The sequence below is a fragment of the Acipenser ruthenus genome, chromosome 44 (assembly GCF_902713425.1).
Source record: "Acipenser ruthenus chromosome 44, fAciRut3.2 maternal haplotype, whole genome shotgun sequence".
NCBI lineage: Eukaryota > Metazoa > Chordata > Actinopteri > Acipenseriformes > Acipenseridae > Acipenser > Acipenser ruthenus.
Genome location: NC_081232.1, coordinates 8,076,415 through 8,091,326, shown reverse-complemented (window position 1 = coordinate 8,091,326; position 14,912 = coordinate 8,076,415). Strand labels below are relative to the sequence as shown.

Here is a 14,912-nt window from a genome sequence, read left to right as displayed (position 1 = left end):
GACCCAGGAGGACTCCACTTTTGAAAGAAAAACATAAAAAAGCCAGACTGGAATTTGCTAAAATGCATATTGACAAGCCACAATCCTTCTGGGAGAATGTCCTTTGGACAGATGAGTCAAAACTGGAGCTTTTTGGCAAGTCACATCAGCTCTATGTTCACAGATGAAAAAATGAAGGTTTCAAAGAAAAGAACACCATACCTACAGTGAAACATGGAGGAGGCTCGGTTATGTTTTGGGGCTGCTTTGCTGCGCCTGGCACAGGGTGCCTTGAATCTGTGCAGGGCACAATGAAATCTCAAGACTATCAAGGCATTCTGGAGCGAAACGTACTGCCCAGTGTCAGAAAGCTCTGTCTCAGTCGCAGGTCATGGGTCCTCCAACAGGATAATGACCCAAAACACAGCTAAAAGCACCCAAGAATGGATACGAACAAAACATTGGACTATTCTGAAGTGGCCTTCTATGAGTCCTGATCTGAATCCTATCGAACATCTATGGAAAGAGTTGGAACTTGCAGTCTGGAGAAGGCACCTATCAGACCTGAGACAGCTGGAGCAGTTTGCTCAGGAAGAGTGGGCCAAACTACCTGTTAACAGGTGCAGAAGTCTCATTGAGAGCTACAGAAAACGTTTGATTGCAGTGATTGCCTCTAAAGGTTGTGCAACAAAATATTAGGTTAGCGGTCCCATCATTTTTGTCCATACCATTTTCATTTGTTTATTATTTACAATATTATGTTGAATAAAAAATCAAAAGCAATGTCTGATTTCTATTAAATATGGAATAAACAATGGTGGATGCCATTTACTTTTGTCAGTTTCAAGTTATTTCAGAGAAAATTGTGCATTCTTCGTTTTTTGTGGAGGGGTACCAACAAATTTGAGCACGTCTGTATATATATATATATATTAAAAAAAAGATTTCTTCCTTGTTTCTCAAAGAGAAGGAAAGGCGATCCCTTTTATTTGACTAACTAAACAATAATTAAACACAAGCTTTGAGGACCTCAGAGGTCTCCTCTTCAGGTGAATGTATCAATTTCTTTCTTCTACTTTCACCTGAAGAAGAGACCTCTGAGGTCATGAAAGCCTGTGATTAATGATTGCTTAGTTAGCCGAATAAAATGTCTGTCATCTCTGGACTGATGCAGCTTCCTTGTTGCAGAAATTTGACAGAGAGCAAAGTTTTGACACCCTGTGACTGAAAGACAATGATTCTTGGTGGTAAATCTCTCTTCCAACCTGTGAGGGCGCTAAGTAACAGGAACAGAGTACCCTGGACTGTTTGGCCTGACACTTCATTCCTAGGGTTAAAAGGAAGTCGGTCATGTAGAAAGGGGGCGGAGCTTCAGTGCACTAACTCATTGACCCGGAAGGGAAATGATGTGGCAACCGCGGATTGGAGGAGTGGCTGCAATCGTTTACCAAGGGGTCATGAGTGACGTTACAAATAGGGGTCAAAGCGATGCTATCTGTTCCTTTGTTGTGGTTATGCAAATGAAACGAAAGGACCGGTATTCCTGTGTTTAAAAAGAGTGTTTTTGTTTGTTTTTGTCAGTCTGTCTATATCAAAGATATATTATCATAATTTTTTTTATTTTTTTTTATAAATTTAGTCGTCGCCAATGGTTTTTACCCAGGTTTTTTTCCCCAATTTGGAATGCCCAATTTTTTTTGTATCCCGGTTCACCGCTTGCAACCCCCTGGCGACTCAGGAAACAGAGGCTGAAACACGCGTCCTCTGAAACGTGCTCCTGCCAATTCGTCATTTTGTCTGAGAGAGGAGTGATTTCTATAACACAAGAGTAGATGTTAAAACTTCATGCTGATTTGAACTCGGCTCTCGCCAAGATAAGCACCAACTGTACTGTAGCGTTAGAGTAAACTAATGTTTCCTTCCTCCCTAGCGCATCAGCACACACAACGGCTGCGATGCTGGCTCCGGGGATCAACCACAGTGCGGTCTCCCCAGCGCATCAGCATGACAACCGTCTAGATTGAGCTAAGTAGGGTACATCTCTGGGGTCTTCAAGTGGGCACCTTCCATCCTCGGTGTTTCGTCGACTAGCCCACGACACCTCAAGAGGGCTCGACGGTGATCCCACTCAACTCAGCTCAGCCCAGCTTACTAGAATGTAGGTTTCTACTGCAGAGGATGTCCAGTGCCCCATTCTTTTAATCCTATATTGATTGTGAGAAGTGTTGAATTTAAATCAAGGGAAGTAATGTTAAAACTTTACAAAATTTGCATACGACACAAAAATAGGAGTTACCAATTTATCCAGTTGTTTATACTGAATAAAATGATCTAGATGGCATTCAGAACTGGGCAGACACATGGCAAATGACATTTAATAGAGAAAAGTGTATGAAAAAGACCTAGGAGTTTATGTTGACTCAGAAATGTCTTCATCTTGACAATGTGGGGAAGCTATAAAAAAGGCTGACAAGATGCTCGGATATATTGTGAGAAGTGTTGAATTTAAATCAAGGGAAGTATTGTTAAAACTTTACAATGCATTAGTAAGACCTCATCTAGAATATTGTGTTCAGTTCTGGTCACCTCGTTACAAAAAAGGATATTGCTGCTCTAGAAAGAGTGCAAAGAAGAGCGACCAGAATTAAACCCGGTATGTGTATTTCTCAATGGAAAAAAAATACAACACAGGACAGGCTCTGTTTGATAAACTGTAACTTTAGTCAAACTCGTTCGAATTTCACAGCCAACAAGAGAAGGGGCCAACCATAAATCCCTTAGATACTTCTGATTTGATGAGAGCTTGAACTATTCGATGTTCTGTGATAGCGGATTGTAGATTTCTGCAGTGATGTGTATTCCTGCAGAAAAACCATTAGAAAGGCCTTTGATGAGATAGTTGACAAAAATACAGCCTGGGTGATTGTGCAGTAAATGGTTCAGCGTAGGGATAGATAGAGGTGTGAACACTGTTAGAAGGGGAGAGAGTCATTTGTAAGCTAGAGGACAGAAACTCCACATATGAATGTATCTACAATGATCCGGAGAGGAGTATTCCTCATTGAAGTTATTACAGAGCTGTCTGCCACCAGAAAAGTTAATTACATGTCCATATTTATAAATATAAGTTCTTAGAGGCGTGAGAGAGGAGCCGTCAGCTCCCATACCACTCACTCCATGCGAGCCGAGCTTGTATTTTTGGAATGAGCCCCAGATGAGAGCGATCTCCTCTAGAACAGGTCTGACCAGCTCAACACAACATTTGCAGGGTCCTCTCTGAAGCAATGAAACACAAGCCACATAACTGGAACAATAATCAGACATTTCATTCTGGAAATGCTCGCTTTCAGATCATTAGTCCAAATGTGCCAGTGTCTGAGTTAATGTCATGTTTAATAACTGCTGTATCTGTGTGCCAGTGTCTGAGTTAATATCATGTTTAATAACTGCTGTATCTGTGTGCCAGTGTCTGAGTTAATGTCATGTTTAATAACTGCTGTATCTGTGTGCCAGTGTCTGAGTTAATGTCATGTTTAATAACTGCTGTGTCTGTGTGCCAGTGTCTGAGTTAATGTCATGTTTAATAACTGCTGTATCTGTGTGTCAGTGTCTGAGTTAATGTCATGTTTAATAACTGCTGTATCTGTGTGCCAGTGTCTGAGTTAATGTCATGTTTAATAACTGCTGTATCTGTGTGCCAGTGTCTGAGTTAATGTCATGTTTAATAACTGCTGTATCTGTGTGCCAGTGTCTGAGTTAATGTCATGTTTAATAACTGCTGTATCTGTGTGCCAGTGTCTGAGTTAATGTCATGTTTAATAACTGCTGTATCTGTGTGCCAGTGTCTGAGTTAATGTCATGTTTAATAACTGCTGTATCTGTGTGCCAGTGTCTGAGTTAATGTCATGTTTAATAACTGCTGTATCTGTGTGCCAGTGTCTGAGTTAATGTCATGTTTAATAACTGCTGTATCTGTGTGCCAGTGTCTGAGTTAATGTCATGTTTAATAACTGCTGTATCTGTGTGCCAGTGTCTGAGTTAATGTCATGTTTCATAACTGCTGTATCTGTGTGCCAGTGTCTCAGTTAACCTCTTCAACTCCAGATTCAAAATGAATGTGCACTCCAGGTACCAGATTTAGACATTATTGTAATTGGTAATTTCAACCCTGAAATTGGTAAAAAAAAAAAACTATTTGGAAAAAAGTCAATGCATTTATAACATTTTTATTAACCCTAGATAGTCATATTCAATAAAGCAAGACAGGCACAAACGTTTTATATTTTTTCCCCCGATTTTATTTGTTTTATATACATAACAAATATTCTCGTTTTAATGTAATGCATTTAGAAAATTAAGTAATATTTTTTTAATCTCCTGGACTAAACTACACATCAGAACAAGCACATGTACAAAATCCAGGTGATTAAGGAAAAACACAGCCTGGATATAAAGACTTCAATAAATCTCTATTAATATTCACAAAGGTGAATTTCAAACTATGCTAAAGAAGATGATTGTAGAATTGATTCAGATTTCATTATGCGGTTTTCACGTATGAAAAAATAAAATAAACTGGTACTAAATCAAATTTCACTTTAGTGGTTAAAGACACAGCCTTGTAATCAGGAGGTCCCTGGTTCAAATCCCTCCTCAGCCACTGACTCATTGTGTGACCCTGAACAAGTCACTTAGCCTCCTTGTGCTCCGTCTTTCGGGTGAGACGTAGTTGTAAGTGACTCTGCAGCTGATGCATAGTTCACACACCCTAGTCTCTGTAAGTCGCCTTGGATAAAGGCGTCTGCTAAATAAACAAATAATAAAAACAATATTGAAATAAACTGTTTGTCAAAACTTTTAACTAAAATTGCTACCAAGTTCATATTGTACTTAATTATATTATACAAAGAAAACATCTTTAAGGCTAATGGTTTATTTGGCCTCAGTTCAGTTTCAGGTTGAATACAGAAATGTATACAGACCAAGGAAAATAAATATATATTTTTTTCTAATAAATAGATTTTTCTTTACAGGACAAAAAATAATCTCCATACTATATTATTAAACAAGTTGAGCATATTTTTATATTCTTTAAAATATACTAAAATAGTACAGAGAATTAAGACTAAGAATTTCTTGGTTTTGGAGTCAGGGTTCTATGTTAAAAAAAATAAATAATAATAATTAAAATATAATCCATGTTCGATGCAGCTGTTTTGTATTTGCTTCATTTTATAAACTACAGCTTTTCACCTTCATATTTAAACATAATAAATCATAACAATAACTACAGCTTTTCACCTTCATATTTAAACATAAATAAAAATAATAATAATATTAATAATAATAAAACAACAAAACAAATACAAAATAATAAAAAGAAGGTTCAAGAGGATGATTGTAGAATTGATTCTGATTTTTTATATAGATTTCTTTCTTGAGTTGTGTTTATTATGTGGTTTTCACATAAGAATAAAAAAATTCACTGACAATACATACTTCGTATAATGTAACAGGCCGCCACATTTCTGGAGTAAAATAGGTTTTACGGGAGAGATTCACTGAATGTTTTGGTTTCTGGCTTCACAGTATTTTGTCCCAGCACTGTAAAAGATACTCCAAGTGCTGTCGCTGCTTTCAGAAATCCTCCGAACACGGCTCAAAGTCTTCAGCGCTCCTCTTCTCACAATCCATGTACGCTGCCATATATTTTATTGCAATCAAATACGAATATAAAATAAAGGTAGACAAGCAAAACTGCAGAAATAATACAATGAAATACTCTGTATATACTTGAGATCGTCGATCGTCTCCAGCTCTTGTCAATGTCTTCACAGATAGAGAGGGATTTGTGCACGGAACGCAACTGGATAATAAAGTCACCTGATGATTTCCATCTCTCCTCCCCGACTTCAAAACACACACACTAACCCTGCCTCAGAGCATGAATACAAAGAGATCAGATTGAAAATAAAAACCCCAGAGAACAGACGGCAAACCTTGACGTGCGCAGGCAGGGCGTGGTACTGCAAGTGCTCTTTCCTTTGATGTGCATCCTGGAGCTGAAGAGGTTAATGTCATTTTGAATAAACTACTGTATCGCTTTGCTGGATTGTTCCGATATTGTGCAAAGACAATGAGAGTACAGATTATAGTTCAATTGTCTCGGAAACAATGTGATGTTTAAAATTTCTCTTCAACACTGATCACGTTTCCGAATTCAAAGTGACTATTTCGTTTTGGGAGTTTGTATTAAACTGGGTAAATTGAGCAGTGCAGGGGAGCGGTCTGACTTCACTGGGCTCCTCGATAACGTCTGATAACGGCACTGCCTGTTCTAGACTAGAAGCCATGTTGGATTTCCTGCAGCAACCTGCGTGTTTTTTATAGCGCCACAGACCGACACAGAGCCCTGCAATCACACAAAGAAGAGCTGCTCCTGAAACCCACCAGGCGTGTCGTTGAGCCGGAACCACGACTACCTCAGTCAGGCCCGACCCGGACAGTCTATGAGTGTAAACAGAGCACTCGTATTCTCCAGCATCTTCCTCCCTGACTCTCCTCAGCAGCAGTGAAGCGTTCCCGCACTGCAGCTCAGAATCAAACAGGCTGGTCCTGTTCACATACTGAGGGAGCGGATGGTCAAGCTGGTCCGTGTTGTCATGGTAACTGTGAACGATGTGCCCTGTTTCTGCTCTTCTCCAGATCACAGCTGACTTCTCATCCCAGCCTCCAGCTGTGTAGTTGAAGGTGCAGCTCAGGATACAGTCCTGCCCCTCAGTACACTTCACTGAGCTCAGGACTATCACATGATCTGGAGCTGTTGTGGGTGGAGCCGGAACCACGACTACCTCAGTTAGGCCCGACCCGTACAGTCTAAGAGTGTAAACAGAGCACCTGTATTCTCCAGCATCTCCCTCCCTGACTCTCCTCAGCAGCAGTGAAGCGTTCCCGCGCTGCAGCTCAGAATCAAACAGGCTGGTCCTGTTCACATACAGAGGGAGCTGATTGGCAAGCTGATCCCTGTTGTTGCGGATCCTGTGAACGATGCGCCCCGTTTCTACTCTTCTCCAGATCACAGCTGACTTCTTATCCCAGCCTCCAGCTGTGTAGTTGAAGGAGCAGCTCAGGATACAGTCCTGCCCCTCAGTACACTTCACTGAGCTCGGGACTGTCACAAACTCACTGTCGCTGCTTACACTGTCAGCAGCCAGTATGAGGATTGCCAATACCCCGGTAACAGCAGCAGGGCCAGTGAAGCACACTCTCCTCCTTAACTGGATCCTGGACTCGGTCCTTCTCTTCAAATAGAGCCTGAACAGGAGGAGAGCAAAAAGTTCAGAAACACACACCAGGGTTCAGAAACAGACAGATAGAGGACCCCCACCACACACACACACAGAGCACCAGGGTTAGAACACACCCACACACACAGAGACACACAAAGACAGACAGACAGACAGACCCCCCCCCCTACACACACACACAAACAGCCCTTCACACAGGGACAGAGACCCCCCCCCCCTCCAACACACACAGTAGAAAAATGACACAGAACAGAAGACAAGAAGAGGAGAAAGTAACGCATCAAACTCAGCGCAGAGAGCAGGACGAGAAGGGCACACATTGAAGCCAAGAGAAAAGAAACCCTGGAGTACAATACTGGATCGGGGGTCTTACTGGTTCCAGGGCAGCTCAGGTGAATTCAGGGACGCTTCTTCTCCTGCAGAGTCCATCCTCTTTGCACGCTCCGTCTGCATCTCTGTACCGACACACAAGAGAAATCTTAAATTCATACCACGTTACACACTGGAGTCACTAAATATTCAAAGACTCGTCTGTCTGTTTATCATTATTATTACACATCACAGCGCTCTTAGTTATAGACTATATACTCCAGGAAAGTTTCATGAAATTAAAGCCACAAGGAAAGGGCCATTGTGAACACCTACAGATTCACAACCAGAAAAACTACACTTCCCATGAGCCTCTCGTGCAGGTTCACTTCAGCTACAGGAGGCACAGGGTCTCCCCCCATTTCTCCAGAAGGACTCAGAGCCTACAGCAAACACACCAACTTTGAACCCTTGTTAATACACGCCAACACTGCTTAGTACAAAGCAGCAATCGGGATTGCTGCTGAAATGGGATACAACTCTGGGAGACGGTTCTTCCCAATGCTGTTGACTTTGTTTAATTGGGACGTCACTTTGTTTAATTGGGATGCAGCATTTTCAAATGATGAATGGAGATCGCTTTTCAGAGCAAGACAGGTGGTGCAGTGCTGTGCAGGGAGTGTGTGATTACACTGTGACTTGAGTACATTGAGTAAAGCACGCTGAGCTCCTGAAGGAGGAGGAGGAGGAGGAGGAGGAGGAGGAGTCTCCTGTGGTAATTATATATATATATATATTCTCTGATTTTGTTTGTATTGACTAGCGTTGGTACTGTTTTAACATATTCGTTGCTTCACATTGCATTTTAAGAATACATGCTGCTAAAACATTGCTTAATTATATAATAACCGAAGGCTGGTGTCACTTACAATAGAAGGATGCAGTGTTTTTAACTATCGGGAGTTTCTCTTTTTCTCACAGGTGATTGTGTCATTGTTTGTAATTGGCGCTCCTGATGCAGGTTACGTGCTGCATGTTGTGTTCATTCACTCCACTCAGGATTTATACTATGTGTTCATTATGTAATTGGCAGCTAATTTCCTTGTTTGTCTTTTCTGCTATATATGTATGCTGTGTTGGAGAGAGCGAGGGGAGAGTTTCAAGGCATTGCAGAGAGAGAGAGAGAGAGAGAGAGAGAGAGAGAGAGAGAGAGAGAGAGAGAGAGAGAGAGAGAGAGAGAGAAAGGAATTTGACAGAGAGAGACATGCTTAACATGAGCTCCTAAATATACAAAATATTTATTGTCTTAGAATGAAATAAACACTGGAGAAATGTTATTTTTATTTCAGTAAAAACAAAGGGTACAATTAGAGACTATTTAACAAAAAATATATATTTCAAAACATTAAAAAATAAAGTAAAACTATAAAGACAAAAACAGGACCAGAAGAGATGAACTAACAGCAGAGAGAAGTGAGAGAAGGAAAGAAAGAAAAAAAGGAAAAGACAGACAGAAAGAAAGGAAAGAAGAAAAAAAGAAAGAAAGAAAGAAAGGAAAAGAAAGAAAAAGGACAGAGTATACAATCAAAGAAAGAACAGAAAAACTGCTAGGAAAACAGCAAATTATCTGGACTTTGATTTATAAAAGGTAAGCCTCTCACCTTATTTTAAACTCCTCTGTACCCTTCATGTAAATGTGCTTTATTTTGCTCTTATCTGCCCCCTATTTTACTGCATTTAATCCTGTACTTCAGAATACTGTAATCTGCCAAGTGTTTAACCTGTAGTATTTTGTACTTAAGTAGTGGTTAGGGCTCTGGACTCTTGACCGGAGGGTTGTGGGTTCAATCCCCAGTGAGGGACACTGCTGTTGTACCCTTGAGCAAGGTACTTTACCTAGATTGCTCCAGTAAAAACCCAACTGTATAACTGTATAATTGTATGTAAAAATAATGTATAATGTGATGTCTTGTAACAATTGTAAGTCGCCCTGGATAAGGGCGTCTGCTAAGAAATAAATAATAATAATAATAATAACTATCACTATTTAATCATATCCTGATGTAACTTTCACTATTATCTGCTGTATTATTGAATTGTGGTTTGTCACACTTGGAAAAAAAAAATTATTGTATTTCTTGCTCTTATTGTATTACTTTTATTGTAACACTTGAAATGTATTTGCTTACGATTGTAAGTCGTCCTAGATAAGGGTGTCTGCTAAGAAAAATAATAATAATAATAATAATAATAATAATAATAATAATAATAATAATAATAATAAATTAAATTAAATCCATTTTAAAGTTAGCCTGCGTGAGAAGTGGCAGTTGGTGTGTGAGGTTGACGGTTGGAAATGGATTCATTGAGCAGTGCAGTAATGCAGCCCCGCCCCCTGAGCCCTGTGTTCCAATCCCCTGGGGAGGTGAAGAGCGCTCAGGCCAGGAAACAACACAAGCACAGAGTGCTGAGAGAGAGCCCAGAGACTCTCATTGCTGACTGCTTCCAGGCTGGAGAAAACACTGTCACCACTAACCTGCTCCTCTTCACTGAGCACACAGACGCCTGGCACACAGCCATATGTAAAATGTATATACATGTATAAAAGGGAGGCATCTGCCAGGGGAGACTGTTGAAAATAAGGGAAGACGCAGACTCACACCACACAGTGTTCATAGTAAATCTGTATCAGAACGGCACTATCATGATACAGGGCAGTGAGGCCAGCCTGGTGTCTTTTGAGGAGAATTTCCTGGCCTTAAAAGAGCTGGCTGAGTCTGCAAAACCAAAGAGCCAAAACACAGGGACACCTACAGCAGCAAGCCCTGTCCCTGACAGCACACAGCCTGCCCGCAGCACTGACAGCACAGCCCGTCCCCACTGTCCCAGCAGAGGAGAGCACAGTCCCTGGAGATAGCCAGCCCCTCCTCACCCAGCCCCCGGAGCTCCACAGCACAGTGGCAATCATGAAGGCAAGCCTCTCCCTGCTAGAGATGGAGCTGACAAAGCTCAGGGAGCTAGTCCGGGCCAGGCTCACAGAGAGAGACATCACACAGCAGTTGAAAGACCAGACCAGTCAGATCAAGAACAAATATAAAGCCTCATTCAGGGAACTGAAGGCAGAGGTGAAGGAGCTGCAGCAGGACAGGTAAACCCTGAGAAGAGAACTGACCGGACTGAGAGAGGAGCTGCAGCACAGAGACAAAACAGTACAGAGCCTGAGGGAGCAACTGCACACACTCACAGTCCCCCACAGCCCTGCAGGAGGCACAGCAACCCAGACAGCACAGTGCCACCCAGCCCCAGCCTGCAAGGACACACTGACACACACACACACACACCGACACACACACACACAACACCGACAGCCCCCCAGCCAGACACACTGGCAATCACACAAAGCCTGACACACACACCAACAGCACACAGAACACTCCCAACACACACGCTGACCCAGGCACAGCCCCGACCCCCTCGGGCAGACCGGCTGCAAAGCACCGCAACACCGAGATCGCCCTGCTGATGGACTCCAACGGGAAATACATCGATGAGAAGTGGCTCTTCCCAAAACACACAGTGTCCAAGATCTGGTGTCCGACCACAGAGAAGGCCCTGGAGGCTCTGTGTAAGTCCACCCTCGGCTCCCCCGGACACATAATCATTCACACAGGCACCAATGATCTGAGGGCCCAGCAGGAGAACGTGGCCAAGTCCATCAGGAGAGTGGCGGAGAGGGCCACCCAGGAATTTCCGCATTCAAAAATCATCATCTCCACCCTGCTGCCCAGAAAGGATTTCCGCCAATACACCATCCAGAAGATCAACGCGGAAGTCTCCCAAGGGTGCGTTCTACTACCCAACGTGCACCTGGCACACCACCCCTCCCTCGGGCTGCAACACCTGTACGACCACGTGCACCTGCACCAGCGGGGAGTCAGCATCTTTGCCAAGATCCTGAAAGACGTCACCCTGGGCCAAGACCCAGCCAGCCCCCAACACGGCAACAGGAGAGGCCTCAACGTCCACAGACCACAGCATAGCCCACAGACAGCCAGGTGGGCCCCCAGGAGCCTCCGTCCACAGCCTGGACAACACAACCGGCACCTGCCCAGCCCAGCCCAGCCCAGAAAGCCCAGGCCCAGCCCAGCGGACCCAGGTCCGGTCCTGCCAGCCCATTCCAGCACCCAGCCCAGCCATCCCAGCAGCAGGCTCACAGCTACGCTGCGGCCCTCAGCAGACCAGCAGGGACTGGGAGCACAGAGCTGGAGGAGATTCACCACCTCCTGAACCTCATCTGCACAAGACTTATGAGCTAAGTCACTACTATTAAAAAAAAATTAAATAGATTGTAAAAAAAAAGGAGAGAAAAGGGGGAGGAAAGGAAAAGAGAAAGGTGGAAAAAAGTATATATGTATTGTACGTAGAGATTTCAGCAGCAAAACGTAAATATAATTAATATTTAGTGAATTATTACAAAACAAATATGTATGTATGTGTATATATATATATTTTTTTTCCCTTCTTCTCCAAAATGTTTCGTTTAATTCTAAGACAAAAAAATAGAAAAATAATTGCAAATATAAATATGATTAAATCTTAAAGAGAAACTGCAGACCCTCCAGAATAGGAAAGCCAGTGGGGTAGACAGCGTCTCCAATGAGATGCTGAAGCACAGCAGCCCTAAGCTGCAGGAGGCCCTGCGCAAACTGTTTAACCTGATACTAAGTGTGGGCTACTTCCCTGACATCTGGAACCAAGGGATTATATCCCCTGTCTTTAAGAGTGGAGACAAATTCGACCCCAATAACTACCGTGGCATCTGTGTGAGCAGTAATCTGGGGAAGGTGTTCTGCAGTATCATTAACGCCCGGATACTGGCCTTCCTTACCGAACACAGTGTCCTGAGCAAGAGTCAGATTGGCTTCCTTCCAAAACACTGGACATCTGACCACATTTACACCCTACACACCCTAATAGACAAACATGTAAACCAAAATAAAAATAAATTATTTGCTTGCTTTATAGATTTCAAAAAGGCTTTTGATTCAATCTGGCACGAAGGATTATTTTATAAACTCCTCCAAAGTGGTGTAGGAGGTAAAACCTATGACACAATTAAATCAATGTATACGGAAAATAAATGTGGTGTAAAGATTGGCAATAAAAGAACACAATTCTTCTCACAGGGGCGTGGAGTGAGACAGGGGTGCAGTTTGAGTCCAACACTGTTCAACATCTACATCAATGAATTGGCCACAGTGTTGGAGCAATCTGCAGCCCCTGGCCTCACTCTGCTTGATACTGAAGTTAAATTCCTGCTCTACGCAGATGACCTGGTCCTGCTGTCGCCCACAGAGCAGGGACTGCAGCAGAGCCTGGCACTGCTAGAGCACTACTGTCAGACCTGGGCCCTGGCAGTAAACATGAACAAAACTAAAATCATGATATTTCAGAAAAAACCCCGCTATCAGGAAAGTAGATACATCTTCACACTACACCACACCACAATAGAACACTGCATGCACTATACCTACCTGGGCCTAAACATCAGCGCATCAGGTAGCTTTAACCCGGCAGTGAATGCACTGAGAGAGAAGGCCCGCAGGGCTTTCTATTCCATAAAGAAAAAGCTTTATATAAAACTCACCATTAGAATTTGGCTCAAAATTTTTGAAAGTGTTATCAAACCCATTGCCCTCTATGGCAGTGAAGTGTGGGGTCCGCTCACAGAGCAGGATTACACTAAATGGGATAAACACCCAATAGAAGCCCTGCACACAGAGTTCTGCAAAAATATTCTGCAAATACAGAGAAAAACACCAAACAACGCGTGCAGAGCAGAACTAGGTCAATATCCATTATTGATCTCAATACAAAAAAGAGCAATTAAATTTTGGCTTCATCTAAAACAAAGCAACCCAAACTCCTACCACAGTAAAGCCCTGCAGTATTATTATTATTATTATTATTATTATTATTATTATTTATTTCTTAGCAGACACCCTTATCCAGGGCGACTTACAATCGTAAGCAAATACATTTCAAGTGTTACAATACAAGTAATACAATAAGAGCAAGAAATACAATAACTTTTGTTCAAGCAAAGTACAAGTGTGACAAACCACAATTCAATAATACAGCAGATAATAGTGATAGTTACATCAGGATATGATTAAATAGTGATAGTTACATCAGGATGTGATTAAATACAAAGTACTACAGGTTAAAAACTTGGCAGATTACAGTATTCTGAAGTACAGGATTAAATGCAGTAAAATAGGGGGCAGATAAGAGCAAAATAAAGCACATTTAAATGAAGGGTGATAGTGTCCCAGGATACAAACAGAGGAGTTCTACAGGTGCTGTTTGAAGAGGTGAGTCTTAAGGAGGCGCCGGAATGTGGTCAGGGACTGGGCAGTCCTGACATCTGTAGGAAGGTCATTCCACCACTGCGGAGCAAGGGTGGAGAAGGAGCGGGCTCTGGAGGCAGGGGAGCGTAGCGGAGGTAGAGCTAGTCTTCTAGTGCAGGCGGAGCGGAGAGGTCGAGTGGGGGTGTAGGGAGAGATGAGGGTCTGGAGGCAGCTGGGTGCAGTCTGGTCAAGGCATCTGTAGGCTAGTACAAGAGTCTTGAACTGGATGCGAGCGGTGATTGGGAGCCAGTGGAGCGAGCGGAGTAGTGGAGTACCAAGAACTGAGCCAAAAGAAGAGTCCCCTCAGCCAGCTGGTCCTGAGGCTCACTGCACTAACACACACTAACACCAACCAGCCTCAGGACAGCACTGCTCCAACACAGACAATTCGAGTTAACCAAATTATAACACAACACAAACAAAACTACCTCACCTATTGGGACACACACACAAAAACACAAAGCAAATTAGAGTGCTATCGGGCCCTAAAAAGACACTACACCCTGGCTGAATACCTGAGCAGGGTGAAAGACAACAAGCAGATGCAGATCATAACCAAATACAGGCTCAGTGAGCACAGCCTGGCCATAGAAACAGGCCGACACAGGCAGACCTGGCTGCCCAAAGAGGACCGGCTGTGTCATCACTGTCAACTCCAACAAGTAGAGACAGAGATGCACTTTCTACTGCAGTGTACAAAATACACAGAAATAAGGGAAACTTTCTTCCCACAAATAAAAAATCACTGCAAAACATTCCCAGACCTGCCAGACCTGCCAGACTCTCAGAAACTCCCAATCCTCCTCGGAGAGGAGTCCAGCTGTGTCCAACTGGCAGCCCAGTACAGAGCCGCCTGTCACAGCCTGAGGGACAAACAGTGAGCACTCTACATTAGTTCAAATCTTGT

At 42.9% G+C, this 14,912-nt stretch overlaps 2 protein-coding genes across 2 annotated transcripts in view; one reads left to right on the top strand and one right to left on the bottom strand.

Moving 5' to 3' along the window:
* LOC117398790 (CD276 antigen-like) overlaps positions 1-14,912 on the top strand; it is a 165,208-nt gene that overhangs the window by 48,906 nt on the left and 101,390 nt on the right. The window lies entirely within an intron of this gene.
* Positions 5,122-14,912, bottom strand: part of LOC117967125 (CD276 antigen-like) — a 138,601-nt gene continuing 128,810 nt past the window's right edge. The window contains exons 2-3 of the mRNA XM_059012322.1: positions 7,660-7,741; positions 5,122-7,293 (exon numbers count right to left, since the gene is read on the bottom strand). Of these exons, the coding sequence (XP_058868305.1) occupies positions 6,186-7,293; positions 7,660-7,739 (1,188 nt within the window). The 5' untranslated portion in view covers positions 7,740-7,741 and the 3' untranslated portion in view covers positions 5,122-6,185. The remainder of the gene's footprint in view (positions 7,294-7,659; positions 7,742-14,912) is intronic.